At 35.9% G+C, this 18,800-nt stretch overlaps 2 protein-coding genes across 2 annotated transcripts in view; one reads left to right on the forward strand and one right to left on the reverse strand.

The window, feature by feature from the left end:
• The window catches only part of CTNNA1 (catenin alpha 1), a 170,356-nt gene that overhangs the window by 64,159 nt on the left and 87,397 nt on the right, over positions 1–18,800 (reverse strand). The window lies entirely within an intron of this gene.
• On the forward strand, positions 2,022–4,741 carry LRRTM2 (leucine rich repeat transmembrane neuronal 2). Its single transcript, XM_044662987.1, has 2 exons — positions 2,022–2,268; positions 2,877–4,741. Exons 1-2 carry the CDS (start codon positions 2,022–2,024, stop codon positions 4,421–4,423), a joined length of 1,794 nt encoding a protein of 597 aa, XP_044518922.1. The 3' UTR covers positions 4,424–4,741.

Here is an 18,800-nt window from a genome sequence, read left to right on the forward strand (position 1 = left end):
AGCTATAAACAAATTCTGGTACATGGATAAATAATGGAGTATAACTATATCATAGGAAATTATAAATATCAAGAATTGAGAGAAGCACAGGAAGATTAATATGAAATAATACAGACAGAAACAAGGAAGAATATTAAAAATGCCTACAACAATGTGGGAAAGAAAAAGAAACTGACCATTAATTATAATTACCAAGTGTAACTCCTAAAAAAATGTAGCTCCCTTTGTAGATGTGTGGGGCTATGGTATAGAACATACCTTGAGATATTCTAGCTGGATACGGTGAACTTTTTCTGTTTAATCTGTTATAAAGTTTGGTTTTGCTGAGTAGGGAAGCATGGAGGATTATAATAAGAAATAAAGGTGATATAAAAACAAAAGACAGCAAAGAAAAATAAGATTAAAAAATAAAATACAAAAAAAGGGAAAAAAGTAGATTTTGTATTAACAGTACTGAGAAAAACATTCATCACTATCTTTGCCTATGATCATAGAATTACAGAAATCACCAGGTCCAATCCTTCACTTTACAGATAAGAAATAGAGGCCCAAGAGATTTGCTCAGTGTTATATGATTTAAGACTGTTAATCCATTTTTGAAAAATAATGGAAGTATGGAGTAGGTAAGAAAGGAGGAATAAGTTTGTTCTCAAAATAGTATATGTATATATTTGTATATTCTTTTTAAAAAATTAAGGTCTAGTTGATGAAAAGATACCATTCAGTGAATGTAGTATGTAAGGGAAAAAAAGCGTTCTCAAATCAATCAACCTATCATCTGAAGCAATCGCATTATTTAACTTTTCTGAGCCTCAGCTTCCTTATCTCTAAAATGGGGATAATACCTGATCACCTCACCAAGTTGGGGGGGGGGGGGGACCCTTTAAAGTGTTGTATAAATATACAGAATTACCATTATTCAATAGAGAGAAATGAATGGACAAGCCAATAACTGACACTAAGAAAAAGCAGCCACATTTAAAAAAAATTCTCTCTAAATGTGGGTTCCCCTTTATGTCCATTAGAGATTCCAACAACAGCCAGTATTAAGCACAAAGACAGTTCTGTAAGCTCTTCCATCTGTAGAATTCTGCCAGTTGGAGCTATTAAATGTGCAAATGCCCTATTATTCCAGTGCTATACCCTACCCTACCCCATCCCCCATCAAGTTGAGATCACTAATTTAAGTAATTTGTAAGGTTCTAGGGTAAATACAAATGACTAAGATAAAACTATGCCAAGTCCTATTATTTGTCCTAAACCAGTTCTGTTCTGATCTAAAGATGTGAGGGTCTGTGGTATTAAAACTACTAAGTCAACCCACCCTTTTCCTCCTACCACCACACCAAATAAAGGATAAATTTAGCAGTATTTTTCATTAAAGCTCAGAATGTTATTGTTAGAAAGGATGGAGGGGGAAGCAAGAAAATCAACTTTGCTAAAGGAAAAGTTATTTCCTAAATTTCAAGTATCAAAGTAATCAAATGTTTCATTTTTAGCAAATTGCTTTTGCTATCCTTTATTTCTGGATAAGGATTTTTAAGAAAACCTTGCCCATTTAACTTGTTAACAATAGCGAATAAGACAAATTATTTTTTATATTTTTCATTTTAAAGTATGACAGCAGACTAAGAATCAAAAGAATAAAATAGCAGCTACCACCTTGAAAAGTCTGAAATCCTCCCTGTTACTACACAAATTATGCAGGCTCATTCCCATTAAAGCTATCTTTTTATGCAGAAGATGCTATCCAATTCTGATTTTAGCAAGCATTAAAAATCATCACTTTGTTATTCCAGCTAATAGCTATGTGGCCTTTATGAATGCTGTCTTTATCATAGGGCTCATTCCTATTTCCTATACTAAAGGAACCCAGCATATTTTTCTATTGGGACGATTTCTCACCACCATCATCCCCCACCCCCCAATCCATTCTTTCTAAAAACAAAACAAACAAACAAAAAAAAAACCCCAAAAAACCAAACTATTAGTGATCTTGCATGATCACAATATGCAGCACAATGCTTTATAACAGTAAAGCTTCTGGAAAACCCAAACAAAAGAGACGTCACCATGTGACGTCAGCCTATATACAGTTCTGTGTGGTCGCAGCACATAAGCAAATCCATTCTTGTACCGTTTCTCGGAAAAGCTTTTCAGTAAATGCACTCATGCTACTACAGGAGCTTCTCGCTGCAATAAGCTACCCATCTGCCATCAACAAGTTAAGACTAAGAGAACTAACAGCTGTGCAAAAGGAAGACCAAAGCTTCAATTAAACAGCTGAACAGACACAAGAGGAGAAAAATAAAACTTATATTCAGTACAGATTCAAGATTTACAGCATTGTCACAGAAAATCAAGCCAATGAATTCAAAAGGAATATCCTAAGGAAGAAAAAAATAAAGCCTAGTGGATTCAATCTTACCCTGATATCCTAGGATACTGAAAAAGAGTAAATTATTCAAAGGCTACTGAACGTTCGAGCCTTTTTCAGACTTACTGCTTTGAGTCTACGACTGAATGCAACCTCCAATGTGCTCAAAAGAATGGGTAAGTTTATGCATTTATAAATCTTAAGCAGTGAACATCCTTTTTTAAAAAAGCCAGTGAGTTAAAATTTAAAAAATGAAACCATTGGAATATATTTTTGGATTTGCTATTTTCAAAGAGCAATGCTGAATTTAGAGGGACTACCTTAGCCATCTTTTTTTTAAAAGGATAAGTTTCGTTTTAGTCTATGAGGATTAGCTTTTCTGCAATGCATGAACAATAAGTTATGTGCTTTCACCATGATGTTGTGCTTATCTTTTCTGGTCCATATGATCTGATGAAAAATATCCTATCTTGTTGTTTCCTTAAATTATATTCTGCAGGCTTACATTTCAAGTGGCCATTAGGGGCTCCTATGCTGGCAGCGCTATATGCAATGAGTGTGGTTTTAAAAATGCTGCCTGCCTTGGGCATGGCTTGTCCACCAAAATGCCGCTGCGAGAAGCTGCTCTTTTACTGTGACTCTCAGGGGTTTCACTCAGTGCCAAACAACACTGACAAGGGCTCTCTAGGTTTGTCACTGAGGCACAATCACATTTCTGAACTTGAAAGGGATCAATTTGCAAGCTTCAGTCAACTTACTTGGCTCCACTTAGACCATAATCAAATTTCAACAGTTAAAGAAGATTCTTTTCAAGGACTGTATAAACTTAAGGAATTAATCCTAAGTTCCAACAAAATATCTTACTTGCCAAACACAACTTTTAGCCAACTGCTTAACCTGCAAAATTTGGACCTGTCTTTTAATCAGTTATCATCTCTGCATCCAGAACTGTTCTATGGCCTTCGGAAGCTGCAAACCTTACATTTGCGTTCCAATTCCCTGCGGACCATCCCTGTTCGCCTTTTCTGGGACTGTCGTAGTTTGGAGTTTCTGGATTTGAGCACAAATCGTTTGAGAAGTTTGGCTCGCAATGGATTTGCAGGATTAATCAAACTGAGAGAGCTTCACCTAGAGCACAACCAGCTGACAAAGATTAATTTTGCTCATTTCCTACGGCTAAGCAGTCTGCACACGCTCTTCTTACAGTGGAACAAAATTAGCAACTTGACATGTGGGATGGAGTGGACCTGGGGCACCATAGAAAAGCTTGATTTGACTGGAAATGAAATCAAAGCCATCGATTTCACAGTGTTTGAGACCATGCCTAATCTTAAAATACTTCTAATGGATAACAACAAGCTAAACAGCCTGGATTCCAAGATCTTAAATTCTCTCAGATCCTTAACTACAGTTGGCCTCTCTGGCAATCTGTGGGAATGCAGCCCCAAAATATGTGCACTGGCCACATGGTTGAGTGGTTTCCAAGGTCGGTGGGAGCATTCAATACTGTGCCACAGCCCAGACCACACCCAGGGAGAGGATATTCTAGATGCAGTTTATGGATTTCAGCTTTGCTGGAATTTATCAACTACTGTCACTGCCATGGCTACAAGTTATAAAGATCCAACCACTGAATACACAAAAAGAATAAGCTCATCAAGTTACCATGTGGGAGACAAAGAAATCCCAACTACTGCAGGCATAGCAGTTACTACCGATGAACACTTTCCTGAACCAGACAATGCCATCTTCACTCAGCGGGTAATTACAGGAACAATGGCTTTATTGTTTTCTTTCTTTTTTATTATTTTTATAGTGTTCATCTCCAGGAAATGCTGCCCTCCTACTTTGAGAAGAATTAGGCAGTGCTCAATGATTCAGAACCACAGGCAACTCCGATCCCAAACACGACTCCATATGTCAAATATGTCAGATCAAGGACCATATAATGAATATGAACCCACCCATGAAGGACCCTTCATCATCATTAATGGTTATGGACAGTGCAAGTGTCAGCAGCTGCCATATAAAGAATGTGAAGTATAATATCTACAAGTCATCAAAAATTACATCAGATAAGTAACCTATTTTAAATTGTAGGGGGCTAAATATATAACTCTAATTTTTACAAATGGTGACATTAAGCCTAATTTTCCAAAAACAAGTGGAGACATAGTTTTTGAAGTGGTGAAGTATTTTTTATTTTTATTTTTTAAATGGAACCATATTTTAAGTGTTAAAAGAAGCAATGATAACATTACTTTGCACTCCTATTTCAAAATCTAAAAATGCTCACTTCAAAATAATGTAAGAAGTTTCATGTTATGTAATTATACCATCATGTGTAAACATTTATACTAAAGTCTCCAATGTGCTACTTTTTCTACTGAAAACGGTCTGGAAAGAAAGAAGTGAGCATGAAAGAATACAGCTCATAATCTGTTTCACTGTGGCTATCTGATCTCATGTATTAAAGCTGGCTCACTAACCATAAAGGAAGACTTAATGAAAGATTTCACATGTGCTTATAATTTGATATTGACTCAGATCTATAGTCAACAGTCACATCTAAGTGAAATTTTGCATATAATGAGAAATGGCCCATTTAAAAGCCTCTTTGCCCAAGTCTATCCACAGTCATTGCCGAGGATAGTGGGTATATGTCAAAGCTCACATTACAATTTCAGAACATTTTATATAATTTGAATGGGCTTGGTTCAGATGCTTAAACAAAGATTCAACTGATTATGAAATAGTCTCATTATGGTTAAATCAATACTAAATAATTACATGGAATCATTAGGTCTCTGGTTTGACTTTTATAAATCTTTTTGTGAGATTAGACAATTACTTAAAATGGAGTGGTAAAGTGGCATTTCCATACTAATGTACTCAACCTTACATTTAAGTGTAAATGAAAAATCAAGATTAACTGGGGGGTTGGGGGTACTGAAGAGAGGGAAAACCCACAAATGAATCAATGCCATAATCCCATGACATTCTTAATCCAGCCAGAAGGCTAATTCACATAATGCTGTGATAACCACTTTTCCCAAGAGAGGGGCTTAAACTCTATACCCATCCTTTTGCCTGTTTTTAAATCATTAAAGAACATTTTAAATAACTGGCTAGCAAGATGTTAGGATACAAATCATCTAGAAAATCACTTCTTAAAAATACTTAATTTTATGATTAAGAATGATATCTCTTTTTAGAAAAGACTTTTAAAAAAAGCATTCTCAGAATAAAGGTGAATATGTTACTTAAAAAGTGACCTGTTCTGTCAGAAAAACATATTTATGCCTATGAGGCTACATAGTAGTGCCTTGGTACCAATGGTATTAGGCAAAGAAAATTCAAATATTATAGAATCTGAATGGCTCAAAAAAGAACAGGTAAACCAAAGTTATCAAGTAGGCAAAAGTGGGATGGATATGGACAGTCAAATATACTGATGCACATTGGTGAGTCAGATACCATAGTATAATAATGGTTTACATACACACAGCTGAATTTTTAAAAACCCAATAATTCAGAGGGTTAATATGGTTTTGAAACAATTTAGTGATTACTGGGAGCTAATGGTGTCAAACTTTTCATACAGAAAAGACTTATTATTTTAACATCAGTTTTGATAGAAAACAATTGGTAGGAAATTTGGGTTTCAGAAGCCAATTCCAAAATAATATTTAAAATTGTTCTCATAAACAAAATATGATATATCTGCAATCATATGCAATTGTAGGATCAAATCACCCACTTGATTTAAATGTTTTATTTTTTAAACCATAACCAGATGCCCTAACTCTTTCCCCCAGAACAGCCAAAAGTTTTCCTTTTGGTCCTTCAATTAAAATATCTACTAGCATAATATTCTTCAATGAGGACAGTTTTTCCTATCAGGAAAATGGAATCTCAGACTACACTGGTGTGCCTATATGATGGAATTGTTGTACTATGTTTAACCGTTATAGCCTTCTGGAGTAAGATAGAGGCTTGCATACCTCGTGCCCCCCCCCCTTTTTCCTCCCTAGGTCATTAAAGGAACAAAAAGATTATAAATTATGGTGTAACACACAATTGTCTTTTAGAAAGATACATTAATATGGTTAAAGCCATATTTTTTTACACCGAAGCTTATGTCTTGCTCAAGTGCTGTGCAGCAGACATCACCTCATTTGTTGTTAAACCATATACTGCATTTGCCCATGTAAATGCAAAAGCTAATTTTACAAGATATGCAAGGAAACACTAGTCACAAAAATCAGGATTAGAACTTGACTGGTTAAAATATTAGCTTGAGGACTAACATCCAACTCTGTACCTAAGGTGCAACCATAGTTATTTCTGATCATGACAAGTTGCTCTAGGCACAATGAAGGTTTCATGTATGGTGATGAGTAATAAGAATATTTGTAATAATTTTTATCACAAATTAGCAGTTAGTTGAAATGGATTTTTTTTCTTAAGAAATGGCACAGAAATCCCACAAGATACAGAAAGCAAATGAGCTATCCACAGGTTAAATTCTGAGAACTGACAGGAAAAGCTGGTTCTGTAACCTCTGAGGAATAGGATATGCAAAGACCACCAAGAAGCACTTTTCAAGTAGATCTTAAAAAGATAAAAATTATTGATCTTCTTTGCCATTTGTAAAGCATGGAGAGAATGTGAACAACCAAACCAAATACCTATTTTCCTTCTTCACTAATGAGCCACCTTCCTTTTCCTGTAACCCACAGAAGGCATGAAGCTATTTAATTTTGATCTCTTTATGCTTCAGCACCAGAAATTAGGTTGTTATTCATCTGTGCTCTCTCTTCACAAACTGACTATTGTCAAACAACAGCTCAGTATTTTGTTAATTGAAGTCAAATGACTATTTTTATGTTAATTTCCTCTTCACAGAAAGTTTTAAATCATTTTTACTACATAGTCACTGAAAACAAAATCGAACCCTTGACATGATGTTATAGCCACCTAGTAACCAGGAACTAGTTTACAACCATTTATATACATGGCTTGAGCTTATGAGAACTTGAGCACACATGGGATTTCAATCACTTTATTGAAAAGGAAAAAAAGCCAGTAAATTTACAAATTCATAAAGCTGAGCTAGAGAGAGCACTCACTGCCAACAATTGAAAGCAAAGATACTTGTTTTCTAAGCCAGAAATCTGCACTAACATTCATAATTTCCTACTGTGCCTAAGTTAATTTTTGCACCAATTTAACAAATAGAAAATTGATTAAATCTCTCTATTTCAATAATTATAAAAACCCATCGGCTTACTCCAAGACCATGCAGGCCTTGGGCTTTTTCAGACTTTCCTTGATCCTTCCAATAAAAACATTTCCCTGTTGAAGCAATGAGGTCTTAAATCTAAAATTTAAAACTACAGAGAATACAATTTTTAAGGCATACTTTCTGAAATAAGGAATAGTGATCACAAAAGCTTTATTACACCTCTGAACCTACATAAAATGTAAAGCTCCTAATTATCATCATTTTCCTAACACAGCAATATAGTTAAGGGTAGTTTTCATATCCTATTCAATAAGCAACTTCTTGAGAGGTAAAGCATAGAACACTGGACAAATAATAGTCCACATCTATTTAACCTGAGGCAAATTCATGATCTAATAAGGCCAAAACCAAATATAAAAACGACTGTTTAAGCTTTCATACTGATGATGTAAAACATCTGAAAGGCTCCATCTGTTACTCTTTTCAACTAATCTTTGTTCCCTTAGTGATAAAAGTCCACATATAAGGAATGCTATAGTAATTTTTTCTATCAACAATGAACCTGGAGACTAAAAATAGTGCAGCCCAAATGCATTGTGTTCAAATCACTTACGAGAGCCATTTTGGGGATATGGGTGGGAATAGTAGGGATATAACCTGGGGTGAGGGAGCAGGGGAAGGGAGGGTTGGGGGAGGAAGGGAACAACAAAGTACAGTGTACAGGAAAGTTTTGCTATTAAAATTGTGTATACTGTAAGAGTGAATGCCTCTTTTTTTTTTTAACCTTTCCAATATATCAATCATAATCCATGAAACTTAAGCACAAGTTTTGACTGTTACCATAACGTGATGAAGAGTTGTTTTATGATGTTCTTCACCTTGACAAGGGGGCCATTTGATAAAAATTAGGTAGCCACACTAACTACAAACACCTCTAGACCTAGACTACACAAAAAGAAGGGCAAATGATCATTATGCTGTTCTAACTGTCCTAGAAAGAACAACAACAAAGAATTGCTTGATCTTCCTATACTATCGAGCTTTGGCAGTCAGGTGGATGAATGGGACAGAGGGAATGAGGTGAACAGCCCTAACCCAACCTAGCAAGTTACAATGATAAGAAAGCCCTGGAAAGATTCTCATAAATGGTTAGTTGCTATATATTTTATATATGGGCAGTTTACTAGACTTATCTAAAATGGCAGAGACTTAGTCCCAAACTGAAGGGACTTTGATGCTTATCATACAACATGCCCTGGTATCAGACATTAGCATAGATGGACCACAGAGAAAAGCACATGCTTGTCTTTCATTTAGTGGCATTGAAGAACCAGATAAAGGGGTTCTTTTGAACTTGTGATGATACTGACAGAATACAGAGATAGAGTTTCCATCTCAGGGAATAGAGCAACAGTTCTATCAGTGCAGACAGCAACAAGACATACAACAGGCTGTGTTAATTTGTATTTCTATTTTTAAGTTAATCATAAAGGTGAAAAAGTCTCAAAGCATTCCACTTTAGAAAATTTATACCAGAGCTGATTAGAAAATAATTTATTTTATCTATGAAAATCATTTTAATCTTGAAAACCCCTATGTAATAACTAAATTTGACTACTTTATCTCCTACTTTAATTAATTTGCCAGGATACTGCAGCATTCTCAGGTTCCCACTCAAATTTATAAAAAATCTCTACCAGGCTTGCTTAAGTGATTTTTCCTTTCTTTATTTAAATATATCTAACCAGCTGGGTGTACTCAATCCTGCCTTACAGAGACAATATGTACTACAATTATCTTGATAAAGGAGATGGATAAAAAAAAACATAAATGAAAAATCAGATGGCCTAAAATGTCTCTGAAGCAGTGGTTTCATCTTCTTGCTTCACATGATCATCTACTATAAACACTAAGGGATAACAGCAGTAATTGATTTACTAAAATTTCCTAATTCTCTCCTTTTCCTGAAGTAGGTGTTAAAGAACTGTGAAACAATTTAAAAGGAAAGAAAGAAAAGAGCAAAGGCCTCAAACCAATTACCTGAACCACACTCCATAAACAGAGACAACTTTAAATCTCAGCCTAACTGGCCCCATCAATGCAGAGAGCAAAAATTCACTATGGTAAATTTTCATAGCCTTCAACTTCCTACATTTCTTTCCCCTTTCCATACCTACTAATGGGGTAGTTGATGCACAAGGCAAACTAAAAGGAGTCACAGGACCCAGTCTTCACTGAGTATCCTTGATCAGCACCCATCCTAATAAGAATCTGCATACCTCATTCATAAAATAAAATACAAACTTATAGCCCTGAATGTTTACCAGGAGTGTAATGGAGTCAAATCAAACTAGCAGGTGACTAAAATGTCAGTTTGAGCATACCCCACAGAAATCAGCAAAAGCCTACAAACAATTCAGGTCTTGATTTACATGTGACTCAGTAGATAGAGACTCAGGTCTAGAGATGGGAGGTTCTTGGTTCATATGTGGCCTTAGATACGTCCTAGTTGTATGACCGTGGGCAAGTCACTTAACAACACTGCCTAACTCTTATCGATTCTGAGATAGAAGGTAAGGGTTAAAAAAAAGTGATGAGAAAATGTTAATATAGAGTAATGTATCCTGCATATTTTCTCCATCTTGAGAGCCAGTTGTTAAATCTTTACCAGCATGAAGTGTTATTTTATTTGCATTCCCCTCAAACTTCAGGTCTTACAATTGAAATAAGCAAGAAACAATATATTCTGTACCCTTATTCACAATTAGAGAATTATCATGGTTTTATCCTGAAAGCTTGGATTAAAAAAAAAACCACAACTTCTAAAGAGTTCAATGTTTTAAAAAATTCATTTCTACTAAAAACTTTTCCTGGCTCTATCAATTTCTACTAGAAATTCACATTAGTTTAATACAATAGGTTTTATTGAAAACAACTTCATGGAGTTAAAAAGTAGAAAATATGTAAATAAAAATCATAATGCCTTCTATGGTCCAGACCCTTTGCTGAGCATAGGGCATAAAAGACAGACTGTCCTCAAGAAGGTCACAGTCTAAGGAGTCTAAGGGGTTTCAAAGAGACACCTGACTATATTATATTATCATAGAATCTTTTGATTCTATTTTATTTAAATTGATAGGGCGTTTGAAATGGCTCCAACTTCAGGGCAGGTTAAACAGTTAGTGAAGAAGGCTACCTAAATCTCTTCTCAAAGCTCCATATGTTAACACCTTAGCAATCAAAAAATTCCTTGGGGCACAGACAGATGGATGGCTTGGTAGATTGAGAGTCAGGCCCAGAGACAGGAGATCCTAGGTTCAAATATGTCCGCAGAAACTTCCTAGTTGTGTAACCTTGTGCAAGTCACTTAGCCCCCATTGCCTAACCCTTACCACCCTTCTGCCTTGGAACCAATACACAGTATTGATTCTAAGACGGAAGGTAAGGGTTAAAAAAAAATTCCTTGTATGGTCAAGCAGAATCTGAATTTCCTCATATCTTGTCCTCAGAAATGTAGAACTAGGTGAAGCTAATTTATATTTCTAAAAGGTCTCTCAATACTTGACAAATATTAAGTATCCTAGACACCATCTCCAGTAATATCTAAACTATTCCTAAATTTACTTAATTTGACCAGGACCTAAATGCAGACCATTCAAAGGAAAGGATTACTGACTTAGCTATTGAGTTGAAAACTGCTGATGGAGATTCAAATTATAAAGTCAAATGACTTCACTCACTACACATAGAAAAAAATACATAAATATCTATTGGAGGAAGATGGGGGGAAATGAACTGATGTAACTTTATTTATCTTTATTGTAATCTATCATTGACCTGAGATATAACAACATAGTAGAAGAGAGCCAGACCTAGATACAAGAAATCTGCTTTCAATTTTCTTCTCAAGACAATTATTAGCTGTATAATTGTGAGCAAGCCATTTAATCGTTCAAAGTTAACATTTTCAGAAATACAGATAGTAATAATTGTAGTACCTCTAGCTTAGAAGGTTGTTGTAAAGAAAGTTAGTTCTTGAGACACAAAGGATTCAGCCAAAAAAATATTCCTGAGATGCAGCTTTCCAGAAGTATTTGTAGGCCTTCATCTCCCCTATCAATGTTTTAGACTACTCTTGGTAAATATTTGTAGAGAACTAGGCTAGATTTTAACCTGACATTATAGTTAGTATTCACTTGATTCCCAAACTGATGAAAGGAACCTATGTGCATCATTCAACAATGACCACTACAGGGTTGTCAAGCCACTCATGCTTCAGGCAATGAAAGAACAAATAACACATCAGGAGTGATATAGATCCAGAGAAGAGAGGGTCTTTATGGGTCATATAATCAAACCCAACTCAAAAAGAGAGACTCAAAAGAGGTTAAATGACACAGGCAGTGTGAGCTGTCAGAAATGGAACCCAGTTCTTCTTCTGCCTCTAAAGCTTACTTTTTCCACTACTATGCCATGCATGTCCCTTCATAATACAAATAATAGATTTGGTTTTTCTCCCATTTGTGAAGTGGGAAACTGTTGCTTTTTCTTCTGGATATTCCCTCCAGGCCAACATGCAACACACATTGTTTTCCAAAAGCATGATTCAAGGTCCAACATTGAGTGCCTATTTTATTATGTTAAAAATTCCAACTTAAGATTTACACATTACTGTAAATGAAAGTTTAATAGCAAGTGGTTCCAAATTCCTTCCATTAGATGCAGCATTCCTGAAGAGTTGGCAAATATCGTAGAACATGATGGAAACTGCCCTACGATTTATGCTCAGGTTTGGATGTAAATGATATTACATACAAATTGTGAAGAGCAAGACAAATGGTTAAGGACTGCCTAAAATCTATTTTACCCTTTCAAATAATTAAATGTCTTACCTATTAAAAACATCCAAAAGTAGAGCTTCCCTCTCCCCACAACAAAAATTTGGATCTTTGATCTTACTTCTTTTACCATATTCATTTCGGACACAAGACAAAATTGGCTATTTTACATCAAAGAGGACTGGTAACAAAATTATTGGTGACAAGATATATGGAGGAGCATAGCATTTAATTCCTTTTTTTTTTTTTTTAATCCTCACCTTCTGTCTCGTAATCAATACTGTACATTGGTTCCAAGGCAGAAAAGTAGTATGGTCTAGGCCAGTGATGGACAAACTTTTTAAAGAGGGGCCAAAGGAAAGGAAATGCTCATCTGTCAGTCTGTTTCTAAGGCAACTCTTTCTAAGTTTCATTGTCTTGTATCCTACTCGTATTCATCAGATTAGGAATAATGTTGCTAGGCTAGATAGAACATTTCAGGGGGCCTCATCTGGCCTGGGCAGTAGTTTGCCCATCACTGGTCTAGGCAATAAGGGCTTGCCCAGGGCCACACAGCTAGAAAATGTCTAAGGCCACATTTAAACCTCAGACCCTCCAGTCTCTAGGCCTGGCTCTCAATCCACCGAGCCACCCAGCTGCTCCAATTCCTTTTCTAATTAAAGGTTGCCAAATATATGAAATTAATAATCTTATAGAGTATTAACTTGTTAACTTTGATAATCTGAAATGAGATGCCAAGGTCTGTTCTACTTTAAAGAAAAACATTTTTTTTTATCTTTTAAATTTATTTAAACTGAAATCCAATTTAAATTTTTGCTGACTCATCTACAAAGGAAGAGAGAAAGGCTTAGACAGACATTACTTTTTTTTCTGGACTAGATTTAAATGCCAAATATTTATGAAATGGCACATCAAAATCACCGCTAAAGTTTTGAGCATGAGGATTAATTTTAAAACATTACTTTTATTGAGAAAACTGATAATAAAGGGGTTTAAATACAATTTTAAAAGAATGTGGCATAAAAACAATGCTTATTTTACTAAATATCTCTAAAAATACATTGATTTAAGAAATATAATGTTAATGGTTATAAAGTAATTATTAGTTTACCACTGACATTAGCAATCAGCAGAGGAGGTAAAAACATGCTGTCAATGTGCCAGAACAAAACAGCTAAAGGATCTGCAAAAAGAATCCATAATCACTACATTATACTTTAAATATCCAACAAATTGGTACTCAGGTATATTGCATATATTATTTGTAATTTCAATGTTTTCAATGAATCAAGTTTTGTTGTATGTACTAGTATGTGCTGAACACAATACAGGGTGGTATAAAACAAATTTTAAGAGATGTTTGCCTGTTCCCAAGGAATTTATAATCTGAGATGGAATTAATATGCTTGATACAATTATCAAATACAAAACAGGATATAAGGAAATACAAAACAGTGTGGTACAGACTACTTCTATTGAATTTGAGAGAAGGAATAAACCAAAGAAGTAGAATTTGGGATGGTTCTTAAAAATAGATAAGATCAGGGGCAGCTGGAAGGCTCAGTGGATTGAAAGTCAAGCATAGAGATGGGAGGTCCTAGGTTCAAATCTGGCTTCAGACACTTCCAAGTTATGTGACCCTGGGCAAGTCACTTAACCCTCATTGCCATTGCCTAGCTCTTACCACTCTTCTGCCTTAGAACCAATACACAGGATTGATTCTAGGATGGAAGGTAAAGGTTTAAAAAAAAAAAGGTAAGATTTAGAGAGATATATTAATACTGATAAGAATAACAGCTTTTATGCATTCTTCAAGGTTTGCTAAGTATTTTACCAACATCATAGCAGGTTATTGTCGCAATACAACAACCCTAGGGATAAGCTCATTTTATATGTAAGGGAAATAAGGAGAGGTTAAGTGACTTTTCCGGGGTCACACAATTATTATGTTTCTTAGACTAGATTTGAACTCAGATCTTCCTGACTGCAGGTATAGTGTTTTATCTACTACAACAGCAGCTACCTGAGGATGAAAGAAAGAACAACTTATTGAGGGGTAAGAAATCAAGAAGTAGGATGGCTAATATTGGGTTGAAAGAAGGGAGGATGAGGATAGGAGAAAGGAAGGGAATAGAAAATAAGGAAGCAGGAAGAAGGGAATGAAGGTAGCCAGGATAGCCCCCAGCCCTGGTTGGGAAATTGATCTGAGCCCTTTGGAGGGTAGGCTAGGATCTTGAGGTAGAAAAAAGTCAGGCTAGTCTCTGGGGGTATTTAATTGTGTTTTATTTAGGTAGTAAAGAAAGGTTAGAGAAAGCTAGGTACATTAGGCCCTCCAGAAGTGCTCTGGGGGGAAAATGGCACCAAAACTCTCTGCTCTCTCTTCTTCTTATACTTTCCTCAGACACCTCCCATAAAGGAAGTGGAATGTGTCTGAGGAAGTTATAGCAGAGAAACTTAGAACCATTTTAAAATGCACATTAAGAAGGGGTCAGAATATGAAAAGTCATAAAAGGCAAAAGTAAAAATTATCATTTCAATGTGGTTCACAATAAGAAGTAACATATAGGTAAAAAAAGAATATTAGTTTGGCAGTTTTCCGGGTTTTACATAACAAAATTGTATATAACAAAATAGATAACTATTCACCAATAGAAAAGAGCCAATGGGGGAAGTGCAGTTTAAGCAATAAGTTTTTTAAAAGTGAAGAGGTGGCTCTGTAGTTAGAGAGCCAGGTCTGGAGAGAGGAGGTCCTGGATTCAAAGTGGACCTCAGACACTTCCTAGCTGTGTGACTGTGGGCAAGACACCCCGGCCCCAATTGCCTAGCCTTTACTGCTCTTCTGCCTCAGAACCAATCAATATACATTATTAATTCTAAGACAAACAGGCAAAGGCTTTTAAAAAAAATAAGTGGAGATGCAATGACAAGTGGGAAATAGGAAGAGAAAATGGCACACACAGGGAGAGGCTTGCCTCTGTAGTTATTACCTAACACTTTGATATTAGGAAGTGGGAGAGGTGAAAAATAGTATCATGAGAGTTACACTTACTATCACAAAACATCCAAAAAACACTCCATACCCCAGGGCAGAGAGTTAAGAGGAAGAGATGACAGAGAATAAACACACCAGAGAAAATAGAACTATTTATTAGAAATCTCTATCCAGTCTAGAAAGACTTTTTGGTAAAATTATACCAACCAATAAATATGTAGGCACTTTACAGTGCCTGGGTGCTTGAACAGAAGCCAATTTCCCCTCTAATATTTACTGTGTGGTATAAAATCCTCATTAAAGATTCCCATATATCTTTTATGCAAAGAAAAGGCAAAACTGAGTTCACCTTTATTCAACTAAGAGGTACATAAAAGGTTGCCATTAAATCCAATAAGCTTTCTAGAGATGAAATAATTGTTGCATATGACATGAACTTTTCAGCCATCAACTGTATCTTTCTGCTTTAAACATAACCCCACCCAAAAATATTAGGGGAAAAAGTTATTCAACTCTTAAGAATTTTTTATCTCCTTCACGTGAAGCAAGCTACTAAAGAGAAAAGCAAATGTACAAAAAGAACAGTGACACAACCTATTATTTTTATTCACTTGCATACTACAAAAGGCCTTTATTATAGGTAAACTTGTTACTTTTCTAAGTAAGATTAATTAATGGCTCCGCTGTTTGAAACTTGAGTAGAATTGCTGTGTTTTTGTTCAAAAACTATGTAACATGGCTGCCAAATAGAATTTAAATCAAAATCCCAAAGCCATAACTAACTAGCATTTTTTTAAAAATCCTTACCTTTTGTCTCAGAATCAATACTATGTATTGGTTTTAAGGCAGAAGAGCTGTTAAGAGCTAGACAATGGCAGTAAAGTGACTTGCCTGGGGTCATATAGCTAGGAAATGTCTGAGGCCACATTTGAACCTAGGACATCCTGTCTCTAGACTTGGCTCTTAATTCATGGAGTCACCTTGCTGCTCTAACTACCTTTTTTTTTTTTTTTTTTAAACCTTTACCTTCCATCTTGGAGTCAATACTGTGTATTGTCTCATAGGTGGAAGAGTGGTAAGGGCAGGCAATGGGGGGTCAAGTGACTTGCCCAAGGTCACACAGCTGGGAAGTGTCTGAGGCCAGATTTGAACCTAAGACCTCCTGTTTCTAGGCCTGGTTCTCAATACACTGAGCTACCCAGCTTGCCCCCCTACCTAACATTTTAATAGGAAGTGCAAAAGATGAAAAATAGCATCTTGAGGGTTATATTTTGAAGACAAAACATCAGATATACTCCATAATAAATTATTGTTTCACAAATTATACATTTATCTTCAATTAGAAAGTTTCTTTATTGGGGGTGGGGGGGTGGGGGTGGGGGGGGGGGGTGTTTGCTGGGAAGCTCAGTGGATTGAGAGCCAAGCCCAGAGATGGAGGTCCTGGGCTCAAATCTGGCCTCAGACACTTCCTAGCTGTGTGATCCCCGGAAAGTCACTTAACTCCCATTGCCTAGTCTTTACTGCTCTTCTGCCTTAGAACCAATATACAGTATTGATTTTGATGGAAAGCAAGTGTTTAAAAACAAGAAGAAAAAAATTGTAAAAAAAAAAAGTTTCTTTATGGAGAAAAACAAAAATAAAAATAAACATTTACCCAAATGAGATCATTTATTCTTGTTTACCATATTTTTCTTTACAATGAAAAATAAGAAAAAACTAATTTTTCATCGCACTTTCCTACATATTCAGTTAGGATAGCCTGGAGTATGAAAGGGGAACTAGGATTAATTTTTAATATTTTAGAACATTAGTTTCTAATCCCACTATACCTTCAACATTCATACACTCTTGCCATTCTTTTTCCAAACTCTGAAAACCCCAAGTTCCTCCAAAGTTCTTGGTAAAGGCTACCATCTCCATAAAAGGGTAGCAGTGGAGAGATAAGATGGGAGTCTACTCTGGTAAGCAAATGACTTCCTAATTCTCTGCCTGGGGCAGGAAAACTGGCTCATTTCCTAACTTCTTCAGATAGTTAGCTTCTAGAGCTTCCCCAAAAACCTCAGGAATACTATTTTATTTGTATGTGTTGTATATCATCTGCAATTTTCAAGAGCTAACAAACAGCTCAACTGAAACTAGATTTTTGGAGACAAAAGGTAAAGAATCTTCTTGACCATTTCAGTCTTCGACATTTAACTATGTTATGGGAGAGCAATCCTGATTCTCGAGGCCCCAATAAATCTTCAGAAAATTTATTGGTAAGTTACACGGGTTGGAGGTAAGATGGAGGTTGCCTCCTCAAAGTAATGAGTGATTGAGTTTATATGTGTTTCACAGGAGAGCTGCCTACTTGACACATAATAGAAGACTGGGGGGGCTAAGGAGGGGAGACGCCCTCAGGTCGACTTCTGACTTCAAGGGCAAGAGACAGAGGATGGGGAACTGAGGTTTGGAATGTTGTCTATCACTAAGATACACAGATCACAAGAATACGGAACACACATGCCATCTTTATCCATTTTACTTGATCATTATCTGAGAAGGTTTGCTCCTGACCACACTGCATTTCTAATGAGTTCCTCATATGCTCTTTCTGATGACTTATGGTCTCCAGGGGACCCTGTACCCAACTCCAACTAAACTTCCATGGATTTTCTTGATGCTCCTTTGTCTTTGTTCTCTTCCTTGTCATTTCACTGTTTCTCAGTTCCCTAAGGCTCTACAACACACTTTGGGTAATCTTATTAGCTCCCACAGTTTAATGATCATGTCTTCACAGGTTACATATATGTGTAACCAAATGGATTTAACACTTCAAACACAACATATACAATATATGTATGACTCATTATCTTTGCTATCAAATTCATTACTCCTCTCAACCTTCCTATTTCTAAGTGTACCAACATCATTCTCATATCCTTGAGTCTATGCTCTCTCCTTCTCTATCCATTAACCATCATCTAGCTACTGAATCTCAATTACAACTGCTGTCTCCTCTTCTGCCCCACCTCTTTTCACTGTGCCATTAGCAATTTCTTCTCTTGTAAACTTGCACCCCTTTGTCTAGATCTTTCACATTATTTCCATCTTCTAATACTTAAGGGAAAAAAATCTTTTTTTAACATTTATTAATATTTTTTAGAAAAGTTAACATGGTTACATGATTTATGCTCTTATTTCCCCTTCACCTCCGACCTCCCCCCCCCCAGCCGATATGCATTTCCACTGGTTTTAACATGTGTCATTAATCAAGACCTATTTCCAAATTGTTGATAGTTGCATTGGTGTGGTACTTTCGGTCCCCAATCATGTCCTCATCAACCCATGTATTCAAGCAGTTGA

Source organism: Gracilinanus agilis, chromosome 2 (assembly GCF_016433145.1).
Source record: "Gracilinanus agilis isolate LMUSP501 chromosome 2, AgileGrace, whole genome shotgun sequence".
Taxonomy (NCBI): domain Eukaryota; kingdom Metazoa; phylum Chordata; class Mammalia; order Didelphimorphia; family Didelphidae; genus Gracilinanus; species Gracilinanus agilis.